Source organism: Clytia hemisphaerica, unplaced genomic scaffold, assembly GCF_902728285.1.
Source record: "Clytia hemisphaerica strain Z4C2 unplaced genomic scaffold, Clytia hemisphaerica genome assembly, whole genome shotgun sequence".
Classification (NCBI taxonomy): Eukaryota; Metazoa; Cnidaria; class Hydrozoa; order Leptothecata; family Clytiidae; genus Clytia; species Clytia hemisphaerica.
The window spans coordinates 953,402-969,632 of record NW_027103562.1 but is presented as its reverse complement, the minus strand read 5'-3'; the positions used below and the strand labels follow the sequence as shown (position 1 = coordinate 969,632).

Here is a 16,231-nt window from a genome sequence, read left to right as displayed (position 1 = left end):
TATTGATTTGACGGAGCATGCAGCATTGCACCAACTTCCCATATCAACTTTTAACTTCAACCCAGTTTTTCAGACGTCCTGTTTTAAAGTGTATTTTTTTCCGATTGTTATTTGCAAAGCTATATCCTTCTCCTCCACGAACTCAGTAATGGTCATTAGGGAACAATTTACTGAATCCATTTGAAAGTGATTATCGGTGGTTTCGATAACAGATTAAGAGCTCGTGTAGTGTAATTGCTTCTTCGCATCTTCTGCTATAAATTGGAATGATTATCAAATTATTTATCGAATAAACAACTTTTATTTATCAAGTAAACAACTAGAGGAAGATTCACAAAAACAAGAAAGAAAGTTCCATCCAAGGTGAGGTAGGATTCTTTGTAGAAATATAAATTGAGAATTTATAGGGATACGTAATATTTCTATGTTGTAGTCTATGCTCGCTTACCCGAGCTACACTAATGAGTCTTGGGTAGAAACAGAACAATAGAACGCGTGTTTGCGGATAGATACGTAAATATGACGTATGAGTATCTTTTAACCTACTGGTACTTTAGCTGATTATTTTTTACTCTTTTCGATAATTTCTTTTTCTCTTTGGTTGGTGAAATCTCAATTTCTTTCTTTTTCATAGGAAGCCTACCAAGTGAAAGGTTTGGCAAAGATGGATAATCATATTATCCTATTATCGTTTTTGATACTATGCTGTTACGCTTGTTATGGCAACACACAATACATTGCCAAACATGATATGACATCATCGAGTTACCAGCAAGAGTTCAGCAAATTGCACCATAAAGGATATCGGTTGAAGCAAGTCAGTGGTTACTCTACATCACAAGGGTACCCAAGGTATGCCGCCATCTGGGTGAAAAATAGCCGCCCCAACATCGCATACAAGGCGAAACATGGAATGAGCAGCAAGGATTACCAGGAAGAGTTTCAAAAGAACCGTCTTCTCTATCGTCTGGTCATGATCGAAGGCTATCTTGTGAAAAAAGACAACAAATGGGAAGCTCACTATGCAGCTATTTGGCACAAGAAAACATCGCTAGGAGCAAACCAACCAGCTTACAAAACACACCATAAAATGTCATCAAGGACTTACCAGACCCTATTCAACAAATACAAAATGCAAGGCTATCGATTGACTTGGGTTAGTGCGTATACTATTGGCAAGAAAAGCGACTACTATGCAGCAATATGGGAAAAGAGATCAGGCCCTACCATGATCACTCGCCATCGAATGACCAGTTCTCAATACCAATCTTACTTCAACATATACACTCGTAGAGGATATCATTTGACACTGGTGGATGGGTATCAGTTGGATGGAAGTGCGAGATATGTTGCCATATGGGAACGGATAGGTGGCGCAAGATCTGCTCGCCATGGTTTGATAGAGCCCAACTATCAAGCAGCTTTCGATAACCAGAAGTACCGTGGTTATAACCTCAATATTGTCTCTGGATATTTAGTAGGATCGACCAAACGATACGCTGGTATTTGGATCAACAGTGGAATCTGGACCACTCAAAACCTTAATCATATTGATAGCACAGTGAAAGATTTCCTCAAAGAAAACCAAATTCCTGGAGGTTCTTTAGCCATTACACGGCATGGAAAACTGGTCTTTGCTCAAGGCTACGGAAATGTGAATACTGGTTTAGATGCTTCACCAAGTCACCTTTGGAGGATTGCCAGTATTTCAAAACCAATCACTGGCGTGGCCATCATGAAGCTGATTGAAGACGGTAAGTACCTAGATTTCTTCAGAATGACAAATTGTTCGTCATTTGTTTACACCCTTTAAAGTAAGGTTCGAACTAGAGGTTATGCTGTAAAATGAGAACGATATGAATAGAAACGATATGAAAAGGAATTTGATGAAGACATAAGTATCTTGTTTGCACCATGCTTACGGTATAAAACAAAGTTCATAACGTCATTTTTGCAATTAAATTCTCAATTACTTTTTAAGGAATTTGATTAAAAAGCAATTTGTAAAGGCAATTCTTTGTTAAAAGTGTAAAGGAACCTGAAACGTAACTTTCATGCTCAAATACCAAAATCAATTTTTTTACTATGGTTAGAGCCACTGTCAGCCGAGAAATTGTCAGCCACGATTAGAGATGAAACGCCCCTATGGGCGCATGGGTCGTGGTGCTCCTATGTCCTTATTTGCTGTATACAGTCAAAAATGAGCGTGACATAACGTACGACGAGTACGTCCTCAGGAATGGCCGAATATCTGCTTATTCACTCAACTCTAATAAACTCTCTTTTTTCCAACAGGTCAAATCAAGTTGAGTGACAGAGTATTTGGTCCAAACGGCATCCTTGGAAATGAATACAACAATGGAGAGTATAGCGCTAGAGAGCTCTTCATCACCGTGCTTCATTTACTGGAGCATACAGCAGGAGGGACCACGTGGAATAACAAAGGCGGTGATGGAAGCTCTGATCCAATGTTTCAACATACCACCTTCTCTCACAAACAGCTCATTGATTGGGTGCTCAAGACTCGTGAACCGAGTCACTGGCCTGGTTCAATCTACAGTTATTCCAATTTTGGTTATTGCATCTTAGGACGTATCATTGAAAAAGTAACCGGTGTCACGTACAGCAAATACGTCCGAACGAAGATCATGGAGCCCGCCAAAGCGGAAAACATGTACATCGCTGGAAACACGTACGCCCAAAAAAGACCGATGGAAACACGGTATTATTCGGGTGACGGCAATCCGTACACTATGAACGTGCACCGAATGGATTCACACGGCGGATGGATTACAAACCCGATCGACCTTCAGCGGTTCATGGTCCACTATGACAGTTTGTCAACGGTTGATGACTTGCTCAAGGAAAACACCATTCTGAACATGGTTAAACCGTCAGTTCGAAATGCAGGCAAATGCAAAGGTGGATGGTCCATCAATGCATTGAGAGATTGGTGGTGGCACGGAGGCTCCTTACCTGGCACCATGACTGTTCTGGTGAGATTGGATGAGGTTCGTGGGTTGACTTGGTCCTTCTTTGTCAACAAAAGGGGGAGCGGTGAAGTGGATCCATTGATGTGGAAAGTTGTCAATGGAATCACTGCTTGGCCAAGTGCTGGTGTTGACTTATTTTAAAATATCAGATTTTGAGTGTATGCAAACATTAAAACAGGCGATTTAAAGTGAGGCTAAATACTGTAGATACCTCAAATATACCGTACATTTACAAGTTGCTCAAATCTATACTTGTCACAAGGACTTTCACTGTAAATCTCTTCATGGTAAGGGGACATCTGTATCTGTAATTTTTAGTATTTCTTTATTCATTCAATAATTTTGATTCTATTATGCCAACTAAGTTTATCTCAAGGCTAGCGTTGTCAGCGTCAAAACAAAAGACTGGTAGCAATAGTGTTAAAAAGTCGCTTTTATTTTTAACCTTCCATTATATCTCTGGATAGGATGATCTCTAACTGCACTTCATTGGCGAGAATACACCAACATCCACTGAGTTCTAGGAATCATGTGTTACCAATTGTGAACTAATCTTTACAAGCAGATGGTATGTACCTTGTACACGCGAAAATTTTTCCACTTAAGGTACGATGCGTTTGTAGAAGAATAAAAGATGCATTTTTTGGGGGTTATTTTATTATTTATAGGTATATAAAAAACTTGTATGAAAATATATAAAAAATCCAGGCTGAGAAATTATTTACAAATGTATACGTATTGGAGATGACGTCACTACCAGAGTCACTAATCATCGTTGGTGACAATGCTGTAAACCTTTATGAGAAGAAACCATATTCCGATACAAAAGGTGACGAGGGAGGTGTCGTATGCGCACCATGGTCTTTCGGTGTCGCATTGGTCGAAAATAATACCCATTGATGTCTTTTCTTGTCTTTTTAGTTTACCAGTGCTATAAAGGGTATAAATAAAAGAAATGTTTTTTACAAAATGAATCGTTACCGTAGATGTTTCTACTTACTTGTTATCAAACGAACAATTACGCGCTTTTTTTTTATAAGAATGGTGTTTTTTCATTTCATCATGGATATTCTTAACTTTTTGGCAAAAATCATCCAAAAATATTTTTACAGTATTCTTAGGTTAAGATCGAAATTGGCAATCTAAGGTCAAAATGCATTAAAAATGGCATTCTTAGGTTCAGTTGCTAAATTCCATGATGATGATATTCTTAGCATATTCTTAATTTTTTGGCCATATTCATCATGGACATTCTTATAAAGTGTATTCTTATAAAAAAAAGCGTGTATTTGAATATGAAAGTTTTTAAAATCTAAACCGAAATTGAAAAAAGTTAATTTGAGTTGCATGTTGAATTTTGAAATTCAACAACACCTTAAAATTATCGGATTTAATTATCTTTTAAATGTAAATACTTTTTTTCCACTTTGTTGACTTTCAGAATCTTGACATTGTCTAGACGATCAGTTTTCTTGGTTTCAACCATTGAGTTTCAAGCCCGAAGGGCTAGAGGTCAATCTCTAACCTTTCTCAGGCAAGAAAAATTGAAGCCTTAAAATATGCGCCGTATTTTTGATGACGGATTGAATCTAGCAATTCCTTTGTTTTCGAATGATATATTTTTCAAAATTAAGCGGTAAATTTTAATTTCAATCTGTCATTTGTGTAAAAACCAGGCGGGTCGCTCAAGGCCGCGCAACTTTGGTAGGATTTGTTGGCTTCAAATCCTACCAAGGAGATTGACCTCTAGCCTTCGGCTTGAAACTCAATGGTTTCAACGCCATCTTTATGCGGGATATTCACGACAATTTTCTTTGAAACTTGTGATTGCTCTTTGTCTGTTTGTGTAACACAATTTTCAGCCACAGGTTTTTTTCTTTTGTTTATGTGCTGCTTCTGATTCTAATTGAGCAATTTTCAGTTCGTACTCCTTCTTGACAATTTGGAGATGCTCCTTCGTGGCGTCAAGCTTTTTGTTTGCTTTAATTTTGTCTATACTATTTGTATGAGCCTGTAAAAAGAAATAGAAATTCAACGTATTCCGATGTAGACCAGTGTACCTATTTTCAAAGCCCCTTCAGTAACTTATTCGTAGAGGGCTTATGACTTACCGGTCATTCAGGAGAGTCTCTGAGAGTTGAAGAAGAACCTTGTTCGGAAAATAGTCTGCTCAACAAAGTTGATGTCTTCAATACACTCTTCTCGAGATGCATAAATTTATTGTTGTCCTCGTTTTCAAACAGATTTCATTGCTATAGAATTACATATTCACAATGATAATTGTGCTGTTTACACCTCATGAGACATTTTGAATTTCAAGTACTTTTGTTTTAGAGTTAATGTTTGCCTTTTGAGAATTTAAATTGCTTTAAATGTATAATTTCATAGCAATGAAATCTGTTTGAAAACAAGGACAACAATAAATTTATGCATCTCGAGAAGAGTGTTTTATGCATTTTAATTTTAATTAAAAGTAAATTTACCTCGTCTTTATAAACGTCGCGCTCACGAATCAAAATTTCGATTCTCGTCTTTTCTCGCTCTAAATCGATCTTCTGTGTCTCCAAAGTGGCCTTTTGTTTTTTGATTGTAGTTTGATCGGCATTTTCTGTCTTCTTGAGTTTGGCAATATCTTCCAATCGAGCACGAACCTTGACTTTTCGTTGGTTTAATCTTTTCTCCAAACGTAGAACACTGTTCAATGCGACCTCTAATCTTTTCTCACAGACTTCTTTTTCTGCGTTCAACTTAACAATCGTCACCTTAAAATTCTCCAAGTTGACATCTTTCGCAGTCAATTCCTTTTGGTGCAGCGCTTCGACCTGGATGGCATCTTTTTTCAATTGTTCATACAATACCTTAGCTTCATTGATCTCATCCACGTGCGCGTTCTTCACACCATTTAATTCTTCATCCTTTTTTACCAAACTCAGCTGCAAGGATTGTTTCACATTCTGCTTTCACCGATTTCAATGCTTCGTTCTCTATCTTTAGCAATTCAGCGTTTTGCTCCTTGATCATAACTTTCTCTTTGAAATTTTCACGCATCTGCTTTAACTCGTTTCTTTTCGAACCAAATCTTCAACATGATTCTTTCGCTCTTCCTCCTTGTCGTGTGGCAATTGTTCATTTAGAATCTTCAAATCGTCCAGTTCTTCTTGTTGTTTGTTAAGAGCCTCTTGCCCCTAGACAACCTTATGGTTCGATTGTTCTACTTCTTTGGTTGACTTAAACAACTTTTTCTTAATGACAGCCTTCTTATTATTCATTTCTGCAAGTTGTTCCGCCTGGGCATCGACTAACTCTGTTTGTTGATGTCTTGAGTGTTGTGTATCAAGGAGAAGCTTTTGTTCGGCTTCCAAGCTTTTAAGAAGCTCTTGGAACGTTTCTTGGTCGAGCTCAAGTTTTTTTTTTCAGTACAGTAGAAAGTGTTTTTTCCAAAAGTTTGGCCATCTGTTCTCTAACAGCATCTAGCTCCTTCTCAAAATGCTTCTTCATCTCACAGAATAGATTTTCTTTGTCACGAATTTCAGCATCCTTTTCAGTAAGAAGCGTTTGACTGCGTTCTTTTTCTTCAGCTAATAGCACGCCAAATTTATGTTTCAACTGCAAGCTAGTATGGGTCACGCATTCCTTGATGTCCATGCTCATGTCTTCAACCTCTTCACGGGCCATTTTCAATTTTTTGTTTAAACCTTCGATCGTATTGCGCAAAATATCCGCCTCTTCACGATGCGCAAGATCAGATTTCTCTTGAACCAATTCCAATTGCCAAACCTCAGCCTCGGCTGCCGTGTTTCTTTCTGCCAAGCTCTCGTATAGTACGGTCTAGTTGTGCAAAAATTGTGCACGAGTGCGTAAAAGTATGAAACTTTGCACAGTGATACTTTAGGGGTCAAAGATTAATTTAAATCTCAGACCCAAAAAATAACACCTGTTTTGTGTATTTTACAGACCAGATCCGATTTCCATGGAAACGAAAAATTTTTTCTCTAAAGTATGTCATATATCGTTGGATCGCATTTTTCAAGAGGAACGAAAAATGAACTTATTAATATTAGAATGAAGTTATTAGCATATTTCTGAAATTAGGTACCACTCTCAGGGGGCTAGATAGCCATGAATATTTACAAAGTATGTAAAATGCAACGGTAAGTACTATAAAAAGGACGTACAAGTGTGAATATTGGTTGAAACAACGTTGTGTGCCAGATGGGAGACCATCCAGCGTACCACGCTCTGTTCTGAAGCGGTGCATTGAATGCGATGATCCACTCAGTCCTTAAAACGAAAGCGAAAGCGACTGGGGTCTAAGGTTAATGATTACAGTTGACGGCAGATTTTGCTGAAACATTTTGCAGTCACTGTGCTCACTCAAAAGCTCATTTAATATTCACTCTAAATCTGGATAAAAATAAACAAAGAAAACCTGTAAAATGGGCAGAATGCATATAAAGGGAAAGATCCGAACCGAGGGAGGGGCACTTAAGTAAAATTGGTTACTTGGATGAGTCGCTGGCCAGGGTATCCCCTCTATGCTCCAAAGATATCTGACAGGGTCCAAAATTTACTGATTTTCAAGCTGTGTATCTGATAGGGTTGATTATTTTGAATAAATCTTTAGGGTGGAAATCAGAACAAATTTTCAATTTCTTGTCTACATTTTTGCGACTTTTCAGGATGAAAATGGAAAATTTTTTCAATTTTCGATTTGACAAGGTCCCAAATTTACATTCCAGTAGAGAGAACCAATTTGAAAGATTCAAAGGTTTTGACATGGAGAGAGAGTTGACTGTATATATACAACCTGGAGATTCAGTCCCGGCCAACAAAATTCTTGATCTGAGTTTTTTTACCCTGAGTATAAGAGGTTAAGTTTTCAAAGAATATATTAACCTCTGAAGACCAATAATAGAAATTTTATCGCGCATGTGTCAATCTAATCACTGTAAAAAGAATCAAAGATGAAGAGCAAATATTACCTTATTAATGTCTAGCAGACTGTATCAGTATGCAGTTTACTATTTACGAATTCCCCAGAAACCTCCAAGTGTAATTGAAGTGAGTTTCTTTCGAAAGAAATCTTTTACATGATCCCCAAATGTATAACAGTAATTACTAAACTATTAATTATGGAAATGTCACTTTAATTGAATCGAAATAATAGACAGACTTTATGTTACGATTCTCTATCACTGACTCTTTTTAAAAAGCATTGATGACTTTTTTTAGTTGTGTTTTCAACGACGGGAATAAAAATATAAACTTTGAACTCATCCAAGATCTTGGATGGTCGTCATGGTTACTTTTGTCTTCGTTGATTGCGCGCTGAATAGAATCTCGATTCGTCGGCACAGCGTCGATATATGATTTCGACCTGTGCTTTTCACGGTAGAGTTTTTTGTAATACTGAAATTGAATAACATCTAAAAACCAGGAAGGAGCCTTAATTAACTAACAAGAACTAGCGATGGTTCCATAATCGAATTCAGATGGATTCTTATCCGGGGGCACTCTTATGGTCCGACCCACGTCATGTGCCCCCCAAGGGTAGGATAATTTTCAAGACCCTCAAAATGCACTGTAAGGGTGTACTTTTGGTAAAGTGCACTACATACGGGTCTTTTATTAGCTAGATACGCAGTAAGGGTGTGTTTGGGGACTGCTGAATTGCAATTCTCTGACACTAAAAATCTGATGTATCTTTATAGTTTGACTCACATCCATTTTTATTTGTTTTGCACATCGTGTCGACATCTCAGGCTAATTTTCAGGTGGCTTCAGCAAAATAAGATATGAGCTAAAACTACACTGTAAGGGTACACTTATTTAGCGACACATGCAGTCGTTTAGAAATTGAGTGCCCCCGCCCGGATTCTTCACAGATTTCTCAACGCCCATTAGAATATAATCCAAAGTTTAGCAAGGCATAGAAATTGATAAATCTAAAGTTTTAAAAGAAGTTAACATTGGACTACTTTTTATCACCAAACACGCGCTATCAATTGATTGAAATTTCCGCTTCTTCTACAACCACAGGTTATATGTTTCAAATAAATCTGGATATTGTACCCCATATTTTTTTCACGCCCCCCCTCTGGCCGGGCCTTGTGAAAATTGTAGTAAATTTTTGTTTCTAGATATCTCAAGAATGCTTTCGGTTAATTATTTTTTAGCTAAAATGCATTTTCTAGAAAAATGATAATTGCATCTACACTATTATAGGTATGTGATTATCACACGTGGGCAAGTTTCATCGAAACTCTTTGCAGGATATTAAATATTCCGTTTATGAAATTTATGCAGGTTTGATGGATTGTAAAATGTTTGTATTTTGCATGAAAACAAAATACATGTCCCTTCCTCGTCGGTCTGTTTTTTTTCTAAACTCTGAACCGGAACTATACAGACTCACTGAAACCGATCTGAAAAATTCTTTAATATGTTGAAATATTCCAGATATTTTTGAGGACGATGGAAAACAAAAGACAGATTTTGACATTTAGTGCAAAATATAAACTTTCGAGTTTCACCGACAATTTTTTTCTTTGACAATAAGTATAATGATCCATCACAGCGTACTTAATCACGTCTAAGCGTTGTCAACTTACATTTTGTTCAACTTTTCTGGCTAACCCGATTTTGTTTATTAAAATACCTCCACCCCAAAACAAAAATAGCTGGCAATTTTTCATCATAAGAACAAAGGAAATAGCTTTTTGTTCTTTTTCCAGGGTTAGATAGAAAACTCAAAGCTTTCTTATTGTTGCACAATGCGCGGTTGATGATGGAACTTGTGCACAATCCGTAACTATGCAAGATGGCAAGATGCACCCATCAACTTCTGCCAAAGTAATCTCAATTCTCCAGAATGATCAAAGGTTAGTTGTAACAAATGATTTTGCTCTTCTTATTCTTTTAAAAAAAATGTCTAGAAATTGTTTTTGGAAGTCAGTCAGCCAGACTAACAATCATTTCTCTTTTGATGAAAATTCTTTCTGCCGGGTACGAAATGGTAATTTACCCTTCTTTGCTATTATTGAAAACAAAATCTTTAATTTTGAAAGGAGCTAAAGAGGGGTTAAACATTTTTGAAACAATTTGGGCGTTACACAGAATAACTAATCCCCTTTTCTTTCGCATGACTTAAAAAATGTTTTAAGCGACAGTCAGTATTTCGCTGACTAAAATTGGGACAACACTGTTAAAAATATTTCAGTTTTCAAAAATTAGTTGATTTTTGGGATATTTGATATTAGACAGATAATTACTTGGAAAGGACTGCCTACTTCTTATGATCATAAGAAGACAAGTTGAAGGGTAGACAGACATGTAGACAGACGGACAGACAAAAGCATCCTTATATGGTGTTTCCAGAAGTTGAATAAGATTTCTTTGCTGACCAAGAATGACTCCTTTACCCGTTATCAATTGATTATGCTCTAAATTATGTAGTTAATGAATCCAGATCTACCTGACCCTGGATTTTTTTAAGTTCAGTCTGATTCCATATGCCTGTGATTCTCCAGTCAAGAATAATGAGATTTCTTCTAAAGTCTAACTTATTGAGTTTAATTGTCCAACCTCGTGAAATCGACGGAAGACACGGCGTTGACAGGAAAGGACGTCAATGTGCTCCGCGAAGGAGAGTTTGGTACAGACTATAACGATCTGCTCAGAGTCCCATTCGATACCCACTGTTACTTATTTGCAATTTTTACTGGTGAATTACTTTAGGCGTACAAACTTTTACGGGCAGAAAATTTATGACCGGATTTGAGGAAAAAATGTTTTTCGTGAGCATAAACTTTCGCGAATCGTTGGATAAAAATGAGAATTTTGGAATGAAAATTGCCTTAAAAGTGAAAAATATTCATTAAATTCGATTAAGACGTATGCTCTTCGACTTAAAAAGGTGTTAAAGGATAACAATACGCCCAAAATTTGACATTTATTACGATTTCGAGGTTTTATAGATTTTTCGCGAGTATAAACTTTCGCAAATTAAGAATTTTCAAAGACATTTACTTTCGCGAAAAAGGCCAAAATTCGCGCAAATCGTGAAAGTTTCTGCTCGCGAAAGTTTGTACGCCTAAGTACCTCTTTCATGATCGCTGTGATCGTCTTCCCAATATTTTCATTTGTTTCTTGCAAACCCTTCTCTTGCAGATATTTTACCACTGCAGAGCAATGGAGGTCATTCGAAAGAAATTGGGAGGATTGAAATCGAAATTAGACGAAGCAGAAAGGCAAGCAAATGCCACCGAAGATGAACTCAACTCTATTAACGAAAAAGCTGATGATGTGAGTGCATCATTCCGTAATTTCTTACGGAATCTATCTTTATCGTGAATAATCAATAAAATTATACGATATCTATGAAGAAGAAAAATCTAAAGCAACACAAGTGACACTTTGTGTCCATTTTGTGATTCCCTAGAATTAAATGCAGGGCTTTTCGTCTTTTCGCGGGTGTGACCGTGTTGACGATTTTCCTTATCCACTATTTTTTTAAATTTGGTGATTTATTTTATTGTCAGGGCCCACGCCATGAAATTGAAAGTTGCGGGGCAATGAATATAGAGTCTAAGGAGGCGCAACCAAAAATTTTTACTTCGCAAAATAGTTGGCGATGGCGTGGGCTCTGCTTGTAAGATAGCTAAACGTTGTTTTTGAGGTTTTGTCAGTCTGTTTGTTTGCATATCGTCCATTTTACAGACGGAAGAGCAAGTGAAATTGGTTCAAGATAAACTGTCAAGCATCGAAGAAGAGCTAGACGATACAGAACGACGTCACGAGACGGTCTCACAGAAGTTGGTGGAACTGGAAGTACGAGGTGACGAAGTGCAAAGACAGTACGGTGAACTGACCGCCAGAAGCGAAACGGACCAAATAAAGATTGATGCGCTGGAAGAACAATTAAGTGAAGTCAAAAGTAAAGATGAAGAACTCAGTGCAAATTATGAAACGGTAAGAACTATTCGCCCGTGTTTACTCTAGAAAGATCTTTATATTAGATCTATACATAAAAATTTCCTAATTTTTTTAATATTATTCTAGAAATAAATTTCTTAAATTTCAGATTGTAGGCGGATGGAAGGCCAAGTTTGTGGAAATTTAGGTAAAAATACCAAAAGCATAATTTTTGGAAATTGAACAAAGTTCTTACCCTGAGTATCAGAGGTTGAGAGAATATTTCAACCTCTGAAGACCAATAATAGAAATTTTATCGCGCATGTATCAATCTAATCACTGTAGAAAGAATCAAAGATGAAGAGCAAATATTACCTTATTAATGTCTAGCATATTGTATCAGGATGCAGTTTACTATTTACGAATTCCCCAGAAACTTCCAAGTGTAATTGAAATGAGTTTCTTCCAAAATAAATCTTTTACATGATCCCCAAATGTATAACCAGTAATTACTAAACTTTTAATTATGGAAATGTCACTTTAATTGAATCAAAATTATAGACAGACTTTATGTTATGATTCTCTATGAGCCCCCCCAGCAGTTTGCATGATGGCATGATTGGGAATTTTTTCTTGCGTGATGGCGTGATTAGAGATTTTTTTGGCGTGATGGCAAAAATTTGAGGCGTGATCTGGGCTATTTTTCGCTATTTTTAGCGTCATGACAGATTTTAGCAATTTTCGTGATGCGTGATGGAGAAAATCTTTTTGCGCGATGGCGTGATCAGGGGTGCCGCTGGGGGGGCCTCCTCTATCACTGACTCTTTTTAAAAAGCATTAATGACATTTTTGAGTTGTGTTTTCAACGACGGGAATAAAGATATCAACTTTGAAATTCATCCAAGATCTTGGATGGTCGTCATGGTTACTTTTCTCTGCGTTGATTGCGCGCTGAATAGAATCTGGATTGGTCGGCACAGCGTCGATATATGATTTCGACCTGTGCTTTTCACGGTACAAATTTTGGTTTTCCCAAAAACAGTTTCCTTCAACTCAGCAATTTCGTACCCAGTAAAATATAATCTTTCAAAGGCACGGGAAGATGTTCAATTTAAGCAAAACTAGTAAGATCTAGCTGCAGCAGATTTTTTTTCCGTACATGGACGGAAGTATCATCGACGGTCGGGAGTATCTCATCTTTGTTGTTTGGTTTTGTTGTTTGGAATTGCTTAGGTCACGGTTGGTAGTAACGGCTTGTCACTGTGCCGGGTGCATACTCGGCGCCTTGGGCCCCGCAGGGTTGCTAGTAACGGCTCGAATTTCAGTCAGGTTTAAAAAGGGGCAATTTTACCCATATTATAATAACATTACCCCCGTCTTTTTTGTCATCTTATAAGTATTTCCTAATTTTGTGTTGCTGTGCGAGTGTGGCTCAACGGATAGCGCTGTGTTTCTGATCAGAAACTCTTTCATTTGGTGGGTTCGAACCCCGGTCGGGTCGATATTTCAAGGTTTCAGATAAGTTTAAGATACTTCCGTCCGTCGATGATACTCCTGACCGTCAAGATGAGATACTTCCGACCGTCGATGATACTCCTGACCGTCAAGATGAGATACTCCCGACCGTCGATGATACTTCCGTCCATGTACGGAAAAAAAATTTGCCTAGCTGCAAGTATACTTTCATTAACGATTTGATTGCAATCACGTCGGTCTTTTTGTTTTTCAGATCAGTCAAGAGTTATCTGAAATAGAAGCCACTTATGATGAAGAAGAAGAACGATGTCAGGAAGCTGATGTGTAAGAATGAATCTCTTCCCATGTTTGAATTTCTTCAAAATAATTCGAACCCTGTCTCATGGCCTCGGTGAAACTCTTCAGAAAGCTTGGGAAATCATTTTGTCTCCGCTTAAGGGCTCTGACCATAGTGAATTTTTTCATAATTGACGTGTTTAAAATGTGTTTTCTGACTGATGTAACCAACAAAACTATGGCATGTTATACATTTTCTGTTAGACAAACTATTCCTGAATCTGAAAATTCAAAAATTGCATTGAAAAAGTTTGATGAAGAAGAAAATGAAGACTTTTGCGAGGAAGAGTATCTCAACTTTGAAGAGCTTAGTTTCGGCGAAGAAAAAACATTTTGAAACAATTTTTGCAGTAGATGGTGTATCTTTTACCGAACAATAAAAATTTTTGCGGAAAATTTTTGTAAATGCTTCTTTGTCTCGAAATCTTCAAAATAGTGGTTTTTCATCAATTTTTCATCCAAATTTTGCTTAAAAAAACAGTAATAACTTTTGACACACCTTTTTAGAAAAATTTTCCGCAAAATTTAAAATAGTTCAATTCTTTGCGGACAGTGTAAAGAAATTTTGAAACAAAAAAGTTAATTACCCATTAAAACTAAGCACTTTTTGTAAAAGAGGGTGATGCAACATATTATTAACATCTTTTTAAAGTTCATAACGTCATTTTTGCAATTAAATTCTTAATTACTCTTAAGGGGTTCGATTAAAAAGCAATTTATAAAGGCAATTCTTTGTTAAAAGTGTTAAGGAACCTGAAATATAACTTTTATGTTCAAATACCAAAATCAATTTTTGGACTATGGTCAGAGCCCTTAACTCTCAATATATCCTTGATCCGTCCGACTCTGAACTAAATTTTTGTGAACTGAATTTCTACCAACAGTATATAACTCTATTTAGTCGCGTCAAAACATTGGAAGAAAAATTCATTCAACTTGGCAATAATAGACGATATCAGCTTTCGATAAATGCAATGCATTCTGGTTTCTAGGGACTCTCAAAGGAATTATAATCTATTATAATTGATCTATTATAATTCCTTCGAGAGTCCCTAGAAACCAGAATGCATTGCATTTATCGAAAGCCGATATCGTCTATTTGAGAAGCATGGAACGATATGAAATGAAATCCAACGAACGAGGAACAGAAATTCAAGAGAAAATTGAAGAACTTGAAGCAAAATGCGCGGAGGTAAAGATAAGAAAAGTTAAAAAAATCCTTCCACCTATGCTAACCGGTCTCTCTAACTGAAATAAATGACTGTTCCCCATGATGTTTTACTTACTTGATTATTTCTATTTCGTCAGGCGAAAGAGAAAGCAGAGCAATACGAAGCAAAGTCCAAAGAAATGGAAGATGAACTCGAATCTTTAGAACGTAAGTTTTTTGATTTTTATAGACATTGGACTATAACAACTACAGTAAGACACTTGTACCAATTTTTTATGGCAAGAATCTATTTGAGGAAAATTATAGATATCAACTCCTCCTTGGGCAACAAATCAAACTTGGCTTTAGAACACAATCCTTTTCCGAGGACGACTTTGCCCAAATACACCAGTGAAACATTTTCACTTACTGAGGATTAAAACCTCAGCGTATGAAAGTATTTTTCTGACGGGGATGACTTAACTTTATCACCAAATTTTCTTTTTTTGAGAAGTGTCGAGCATGTGGCATACTAGTGGGTATTAGACAATTTCAAATATTTTGTTTAGCTATTGTTGAAAACAACACAACCTTTTGTCTTTCCAGACCATTTTCTTCAAATCATTGACATTGACGAGTATTATTGAATAACTTTTTGTTTGTTTTATCTTTCTTAGAACAATGCCACGACGAAAAAGAGCGTTACTTTTCATGCAAGGGTGACTTAGAAAGAATATTGGAAGAAGTTCAAGGAATCTAAAAAAAACAAAGTGATTTTTTTTGGTTTGTAGCACGTTAGCACAGATTTGTACATTGAGAATTATTACTGTATTTTGTATAATAGATATCCGAAACATATTTCATTTCACAAATCAATCTAATCTTAATCATTCCCTTGTTACCAAGGATGATTGCGAACTCCTATCAAGATGTCATCTTCTTCACTACATAATGTTTCGATCGAATCAGGCGACATACTATTGTCCGCTTTTTATTTAGAGATATCCGCTATTTCGAATACTCAATAGATATCAGGGGGATGAGCCGTCGTGTGTCATATGTTTCATGGTTCAAAAAAATAGTCTGTGGCCGGAAAAAAAAGGCCGTTGAAAAAAGAAGTCAGAGAGAGAGGTCGTCATTTGAAATAAAGCTCTTCTCGTTTTGATCATGATTTTCGGAGGTCTTTTAAATGAACCTTTGTTTGCCCGTTCGTTCTTTTGTCTGTTACCATCTTTTCTCGGAATTGGTCCATAATTATTTGCACATTGCACATCCAAAAAGTGACGGGGCCCGATTTTCGAAAAAATAAAAATTCGGGCAAAAAGGTGCCTAAAAATAGGGTTTTTTGGACTTTGTTTTAAAT

At 36.7% G+C, this 16,231-nt stretch overlaps 2 protein-coding genes across 3 annotated transcripts; both read left to right on the top strand.

The window, feature by feature from the left end:
• Nucleotides 1-263: 263 nt before the first annotated feature.
• On the top strand, nt 264-3,967 carry LOC136800648 (uncharacterized). Of its 2 annotated transcripts, none has more exons than XM_067057296.1 (3): nt 264-363; nt 635-1,754; nt 2,296-3,967. In XM_067057296.1, exons 2-3 carry the CDS (start codon nt 665-667, stop codon nt 3,132-3,134), a joined length of 1,929 nt encoding a protein of 642 aa, XP_066913397.1. In that variant the 5' UTR covers nt 264-363; nt 635-664; the 3' UTR covers nt 3,135-3,967. The 2 variants fall into 2 exon arrangements, with proteins under 2 accessions (XP_066913397.1, XP_066913398.1); XM_067057297.1 differs by having other exon boundaries at nt 300-368.
• Nucleotides 3,968-11,166: 7,199 nt separating this feature from the next.
• LOC136800653 (tropomyosin-1-like) lies at nt 11,167-15,744 on the top strand. Its single transcript, XM_067057304.1, has 7 exons — nt 11,167-11,297; nt 11,712-11,963; nt 13,636-13,706; nt 14,620-14,665; nt 14,818-14,910; nt 15,027-15,096; nt 15,546-15,744. The coding sequence occupies exons 1-7, from the start codon at nt 11,184-11,186 to the stop codon at nt 15,626-15,628; spliced, it is 729 nt and encodes a 242-aa protein (XP_066913405.1). The 5' UTR covers nt 11,167-11,183; the 3' UTR covers nt 15,629-15,744.
• Nucleotides 15,745-16,231: the final 487 nt, after the last annotated feature.